This window comes from Dromaius novaehollandiae, unplaced genomic scaffold (assembly GCF_036370855.1).
Source record: "Dromaius novaehollandiae isolate bDroNov1 unplaced genomic scaffold, bDroNov1.hap1 HAP1_SCAFFOLD_37, whole genome shotgun sequence".
NCBI classification, from domain to species: Eukaryota; Metazoa; Chordata; class Aves; order Casuariiformes; family Dromaiidae; genus Dromaius; species Dromaius novaehollandiae.
The window spans coordinates 2,935,694-2,943,343 of NW_026991398.1; the positions used below are offsets into that span (position 1 = coordinate 2,935,694).

The 7,650-nt window shown below is 53.4% G+C and overlaps 1 protein-coding gene across 1 annotated transcript; it reads right to left on the reverse strand.

Annotated features, from left to right (window-relative positions):
* Positions 1-754: 754 nt before the first annotated feature.
* LOC135326147 (olfactory receptor 14A16-like) lies at positions 755-1,690 on the reverse strand. Its single transcript, XM_064503989.1, has one exon. It carries the CDS (start codon positions 1,688-1,690, stop codon positions 755-757), a length of 936 nt encoding a protein of 311 aa, XP_064360059.1.
* Positions 1,691-7,650: the final 5,960 nt, after the last annotated feature.

Here is a 7,650-nt window from a genome sequence, read left to right on the forward strand (position 1 = left end):
AGGGTCTGTAGCTGTGGAGGGTGCTTGGAGCAATCACAGGGCATTTCACATTGCTCAGGAGGGGTTCAGAGGTGTCGTTAGACCCAGCCCACTCCCTCTCCTGAGACTGCAGAGCCCTGATGTGCTGCATTCCCTGGTTTGGCCCTTTACCTTCGGGTGACTACCCCTGGTTTGGGGGGTCTCCACTCACTGCCATCCCAGGCACACGCTGCCCCTGGAGATGCCCTGTGCTCTCCGGGTGGCTCCATACTCCCTTCCAGAAGGATGGACATCTGTCACCAGCCCTCTAATAGGTGGGACAGTCCCTGGCAGAGACCTCTTGACCACTCACCCTCCCCAGGGGCACTGGGCACCCACAAGTGAGGGCTCCATCCAGCCCTCCTTCCCTCGCACATCACCCTCTGCGTGCATCCCCCTTAGCCAAAGGAAATCCCAAGCACAGCAACAGGACCTTTTTGGGTGCAATTCCCTGAGTGCATTCTTGGCTCCAGCGTGGGAAGAAGAGCCTTTTGTTCAGGTACACTACTAAGGAGATCCCCTTTTATTACAGAGATGCTACTTGGGAGGCCACCTCTGACACAGTGATAGGCAGATTTACAGAAGGCCTCTGGGTTAGACAGATGGGTTTTGCGACTTTGGAGAAGTGGGAGGAATTCAAACTTGTGCACAAATGTGACTATCACAGACAGAATGCACAATGCACAAGAGCTGCTGGAGATAAACAGGGAATTGCTTGTGAGGAGAGATGGGCAGCTCATTGCTGCTGAACTAGTACCAGCTGAAAGAGTTTCCTCACTGCCTCCTGGATCTCCTTGTTCCTCATGCTGTAGATGAGGGGGTTCAGAGTTGGAGGCACCACCGAGTACAGAACAGCCACCACCAGATCCAGAGCTGGGGAGGAGAGGGAGGGGGGCTTCAGGTAGGCAAACATGCCAGTGCTGACAAACAGGGAGACCACGGCCAGGTGCGGGAGGCACATGGAAAAGGCATTGTGCCAGCCCTGCTCAGAGGGGATCCTCAGCACGACAGTGAAGATCTGCACGTAGGACACCACAATGAAAATGAAACACCCAAAGAATAAACACGCAGTAACCACAAGAATCCCCACTTCCCTAAGGTAAGAGTCTGCGCAGGAGAGCTTGAGGATCTGAGGGATTTCACAGAAGAACTGGTCCACTGTGTTGCCTTGGCAGAGTGGTATTGAAAATGTGTTCCCAGTGTGCAGGAGAGCATTGAGAAAACCACTGGCCCAGGCAGCTGCTGCCATTTTGACACAGGCTCTGCTGCCCATGATGGTCCCGTAGTGCAGGGGTTTGCAGATGGCAACAAAGCGGTCATAGGCCATGACAGTGAGGAGACAATACTCTGCTGAACAAGAGAAAAAGAAGAAAAAGACCTGAGCAACACACCCTAAGTAGGAAATGGCCCTGGTGTCCCACAGGGAATTGGCCATGGATTTGGGAACAGTGGTGGAGATGGTGCCAAGGTCGAGGAGGGAGAGGTTGAGGAGGAAGAAGTACATGGGGGTGTGGAGGCGGTGATCACAGGCTACAGCTGTGATGATGAGGCCGTTGCCCAGGAGGGCAGCCAAGTAGATGCCCAGGAAGAGCGAGAAGTGCAAGAGCTGCAGCTCCTGTGTGTCCGTGAATGCCAGGAGGAGGAACTCGTTGAAGGAGCTGCTGTTGGACATTTAATTCCCCTGGACACAGGGAGATTCTCTAAGGAAGAAGAGACGTTGACAAGTTAGGACAGACTTCTCTGAGCAAAACTTTCTCATAACCTCCCCCAGACACACACACATTACCTCTCCCTGTCTCGGTAGTACTGTCACTGAGCTCCATGGCTTGAGCTGTGGTTTGTGCTGGCTGAGTTTGCCATGAGGAGCAGGGGCCTATGCCCATGGGATCCAAAGGAGTCAGCCCTGACCTACAGTACCGTGTACATGGAAACAAGGGTAATCAAAATTTATATTCCCAGTTCCAGTCATATTTAATCCACTCATAATATTTTAAGGCTTGTTTTCTTTAGCTGGCTCTGTCACATCTTGGAGGTAGAAATCCTCAGCATTGCTGCTGCACTCAGAGGGACCAGCTGTGATTCCAGAGAGCCAAAAGGATTCTCTCTGGCTTTAGTGCAGAGGCAGGAGAGCTGGCCTGTCTATCTTGTTCTCAGCTGCCCTGTGCTTCCACATCAGAGGTGGAGGATAGTTGTACTCGTGTTACCCGAAATAGAAACAACACTGCAGAGAGCAGAGGAATCCACTTCCAAAGTGCCCATCAGCACTCTTTCTGAGGGTGTGTGAGGCAGGTCTCAGCCCTTCCCTTCTAGCCAGCAACACATCAGACTCCTTCCAGCTGCCCACATCCAGCCTCCCAGCAGCATGTCCGTGGCCTCAGTATCTAGGTGGCTTCTCTATGGGGCACCTAGGTAACTCGCAGCTGCAATGGGAGAGCTGTGGCCTTCTGGAGGGCAGCTGCAGCCCAGCCAGACACCCCAGGGAAATGGCAGAATGTCCTAAGGATGGGGTGTCCTGACGAGAGAGTGGGCACATTCCCAGCCCCCCACACTGCATTGCCCAGAGCCCCAAAGGCTAGAGGGGCACTTGGGCACCTCACTGTCAAGGACACGTCTGCATGGCAGGACCTGCAGGGTTAGTGTCTGAACTGCATGAGAAACCCCCCTGCCCAGAGAGTCCAAGCAGAAGGACAAGGGCAGCATGGGCAGGTGGGAAACACGGAGCAATACCATGCTATTTGTGCCCAGGGAGGCAGGGACAGGCAGGCACAGAGGGGCACTCAGGAGTGTCTCCTCTCCTGCATGTCCAGCTGCCGAGGAAACGACTCCTGCCCTGGACCCCACAGCCTTGAGAGCAGGGGGCTGTGCTGGCTGGCAGAGGAGAGGAGGTGCTGGAGTTGATGGTTCCCTCTCACACCTTGACCATGACTCTGCTGCCTGGAGCCGTCCCTGCGGGCAGCTGTTTCTCTGTCCCCACGTCTCTCCCCTGTCAGTGCTCACAGACCCCATCCCACCCGCTGGGTGCTCAGCTCTGCCCTGCAGAAACCTCCCGGGGGCAGGACACTGCCCAGGGCACCTTCGTGGTTGCAGGTGCTATGGAGCAGGGGAGACAAACCTTGGTGAGGCTGGAAAGGTGCTGCTGGCTCTGTCTGCAGGCTGAGGGGTGGAGGAAGGCATTTGCTGAGTGCCTCCCAGAGCTGCTCCTCTCTCAGTGTCCCTGTTTTGGAGCCTCTGTCCCCTGTCTAAACCTGACAGATCCAATCTCATTTCACCCCACCCAAAGAGAATAAAACTGAAAGCACAGACTCCTGACAGCTCCTTCCCTTTCATGTATCCCCTGCTTTGACCTTCCTTTTGGAACGTCCCCTCCAGAAATGTCCTGAGAGTGAGCTGGAGCTGAGAGCAGCCGTGACCGACACAGCACCCTCTTGACAGGACCTGCCCTGCTGGGCATCTCTCTTCCCACCCAGAGCTTCTCCCCCTGTGCTGTGGGGAGCTCCCCAGGCAGGCTGAGTGCTGACCCTCGCAGGTGGCAGAGACACTGCTCCAGGCACACAGCACCGTGGGGTGCAGGGACACTGCTGTGAGTTACAGCCTTTTGCAGAGCTGTGTGCGTACCCCAGCTCCACAGCCCTGCAGCGTCCCTGCGAGAAGATAACAGGATGCCCTGTCCCTGTGACGGTGTGGCAGGGAATCCTGCTCTGAAGCATCTCCCCCTCCTCTGCAATGGAGAATCTGGGAGAGTGATCCTTAAAAATCCAGTCATGTGACTGGACAGGTTTCAAGACCTTGCCAGGAACCTCAGTAGCATTGCCCTGCAGCCAGAGACTTAGCGTGTCAAGGGCTGTGAAGATTTCTCCCACAGTGAGCTCTCCTCTGTCCTCCCACTCCACACTGCCTTGCACTTCTCTCTGCCTTCTCTCAGCTCATCTCCTGTCAGCAGCAGCAGGCAGTGCCCGCAGCCCTGCTGCTCTTTGCAGAGGAGCTGCTCCTGCACACAGCTGTGTCTGGGCAGTGCTGCCAGGTTGCCATGAGCTCCCTCCATCCCAGGAGCCTGGCCACACTCAGGAGCAGAGGCCCAGCTGAAGGCCTGAATGTCTCTGTCCCTTGTGCTCCCTCCTCCTGGGAAATGTTCCCTGAAGTAGACTAAAATAATCACTGATAGTCCTTCTCTGAACAGTGGAGAGAGACTGTTTCCAGCATTGCAATTTGTCTCATCAGAGGATGGTTATCTGCAAGAGGTGGAAATGTCCCACTCTGGAAGCACCTATTCCTATCCCTTCACTAGGCAGGAACCTAAGCTGGGACAAGAAGGGAGTTCATTTACTTATGGTTCAGATGTTAATTCAAATGAGTCAGTTTGGGCTTCTCAGGGTGGTTTAGAAGGCCCGGGGCTGGAGTAGGATTTAGATCCCTCCTGTCAGCTCCACAAAAAAACACATAGGAAATGGGATTCCCTTTGCCAAAACTGAAGTGAGCACCACAGAGGTGTCTGCATAGGAGCTGCTTGTCTAAGCTCCCATTGTAATCACTGGAGATGGAGGGTGGGAGTCAGCTGGACACACACAAACACCTGGTGACAGCTGAAGAGACAGAGGTGGCCCAAAGCATGTGCCAGAGTCTGCTTGCTCTGATGGTGCAACTATGACACCCACATCCTTCTAGAGCATGAGGTGGGGGCCAGGTGGGGAATTGCCTTGGCCATCTGAAATGACCCTAGATGCCTACTGCAACTAGAGCTCCACTCACTAGCAAGCTGAGGCACAAGCAGATCTGTACAATGCAAACAGCTAATGCAATTCAGTGCAGACAGTAGATTCAGTGACATAAAGATAGGGCATAGGCAGGGCCATGTCCCATGCCTGGGGTGTCCAGCACAACCACGTCTCTAGCAAATTCAGCATGGAACCCACAGGAAAGCCATGTCCTTCTGGAGTGGTTGCTGGGAAAGCACCCCAGAGCCTCCCAGGTTTCCTACCAGTGCCCAAACAACTGAATCCTTTGCCTTTAAGCAAAGTCCATCCCATCTACATCCAACAGTATTGCATAGACGGAAGGCACATCACACCAAGGTCTCCACTGTAGTCCCTGCACTCTCAAACACTTCTAGTTTTTCTCTCCATGAACAACTTCTCACACCCTCAGTTGATATGAACAGGGACTGGGCTAGTGATGTCCACAGGCTGGCTGGATCACAGGACATCATGGTCCAGGGAATGTTTCAGTGACACCTTGTCCTTCCTGGAGATCGGTTCCCCTCTGTCACAGGCCCAATGGTGCTGCAGAGTCAGCTCAGGCAGCCAGCCCCTTCCTGCCATTTCATCACAGCCCAGCTCTGTTTCTCCCTGGCCTTGGGCACTGCAGGGTTTGCTTTTTAGCAACCTCCTTTCACCACTACATGGACGCCTGCTATCTATGCAAGCATATCTCTGCTCCGAAGTGGGGCTATAGCACACGTGGTGTCCTTGGCCCTTGGTAACATGTTTCATCATGACCGGTCTGCACTCAGTGCCACAGCTGAGGCTCTGCAACCCAAATATACACAAATGCATGCAACCTGGGGCACAGGCACAGGCAGATGGAGATGAACGAGCCAGAAAAGGATGATGTTTTCCTGGATATGGAAATTGCAAATAAGGAGGAACTGATCAGGGATGGGATAGTGTCAGCTTTACCTGCAGTGACCATGAAAATGTGGAGTCCCAAATCCTGGAGGGAGTGAGGAAGGACAGTAGCAGAGTACAGACTCTGGACTTCAGAGGAGCAGACTTCCTGGCCTCTTCAGGGGATTTCTGGGGGATGCCATGGGAGGCAGCTCTGAAGGGCCCAGGAGCTCCAGAGAGTCAACAGGCCTTTAAGGACAGACCTGCCAAGCACAAGGATGGTCCATCCTGATACTCACTAAAACTAGCAGTCACCTCAGGGGACCCACTTGGCTAAACAGGGACCTCACACCTGAGCTCGAGGGTAATAGGGCAGCATACAGCAGGGCAAAGAAGCCTGAGGCAAAGGAGGAATTTAGAAATATTGTCCAGCATCATAGGCATGGTGTTAGGGAAGAAAAAAGCTCCCCTATGACTGACACTTGCAGGGGACGTCAAGGGCATGAAGATGAGCTGCTACTGCTCCAGTAAGAATCAAAGAATAAAAAGGGAAATGTGGCCTCACTGCTAAGTGGGACAGGGAATCCTCTAGCAGCAGATGCAGATAGGTCTGAGGAACTCAACCCATGGTTAGCTTCCGTTTCCACAAGCAAGGTCTCCTGGGCTGTTGTGCCTTGAGTCAGGACTCCAGAGGAGAAAAAGAGCCAATGGTGGATGAGGTTAGTGAGGGATTCCTTGTGAGAACTCAAACTACACCAGTCAGTGGGGCTGGATGGGCTGCATACGAGGATGCTGTGAGAGCTGACTGCTGTCACTGCAAGGCCACTCGCCACCATCTTTGCAAGGTTGTGGAGATGGGGTGAAGTCCCAATGACTGCAGAAAGGCAATTGTTGCATCCACCTTCAAAAACAGCCACAAGGACAACCTGGGGAGCTGCAGGCAGTTCAGCCTCACTTTGGTGAGGAGTGAGTTATGAAATGAATCCTCTCAGATCACATTTCTGGGCACGTGAAGGAGAAGAAGGTGCCTGGGAACACTTAGCATGGATTTACCCAGGGTAGATTGTGCCACACCAACCTGATTGCCTGCTATGAATAAATAACTGCATTTGTGGATGGAGAAGAGTAAATGTCTTTTACCCAGACTTCAGCAAGGTGTTTGACACTGTCTCCCACAATATTCTTGTATGCACGTTAGAATGTTACAGTCAAGAAGAGTAGACACCCAGATGGGTAAAAAGCTGCTTGGATGGTCAGAGGGCAGTGGTGAATGGGTAGCACTCTTCCTGGAGGACAGAGAGAACTGCAGCACCATTGATGTCTCCAGGAACTTGTCTCATTTATCATCTGTACTAATTACATGCAGGAGGCAACAGTCATCATGCTTGTAGATGATCCCAAACTGGAGGCTGGGAGGCCCAGCCATATGCTTGAGGGCTGCCATTCAGAGGGACCTGGACAGGCAGGAGGAATGGGCTGTCAGGAACCTCATGGAATTCAACAAGGACAAATGCCAGGTCTTGCACCTGGGAGAAATCAACACCCCACAGTGTTACAGGCTGGGGCCTGAGTGCCTGGGGAGCAGCTCTGTGGAAAAGGACCTGAGGGTCCTGGGTGACAGAGGCAAAATATGAGCCAGCAGCGTTGCCTGGCAGCAAAGAAGGCTGGAAGCATCGTGGTCTGTCTGAGCAGGAGCACAGCCAGGAGGTCAAGAGAAATGATGATCGCCTTCCAGTCAGTGTTCATTAGACCACCTGGAGAATATTGCATCCAGTTTCGGGTTCCCAGAACAAGAGAGAGGCTGATAATTGGGAGCAAATTCGGCTGAGGGTCCTCGCAGTAGTTGGGGAGCTGGTCTGTGAGGTTGGTCACCTGCTCTGTGAGGAAATGGGGCTTGTTCAGCTTGCAGAAGAGATGGCTTTGGAGGGATCTCATAGCAGCCTTCCAATGGCTACGAGGAGGTCACCTAGAAGATGGAGCCAGGCTCTTCACCAGAGTGCAGTGGGAGGACAAGAAACAATGGGCATAAGTT

Excerpts from the sequence above, each read along its gene's own strand:
- LOC135326147 (XM_064503989.1), bottom strand. The coding sequence starts at position 1,690 with ATGTCCAACAGCAGCTCCTTCAACGAGTTCCTCCTCCTGGCATTCACG.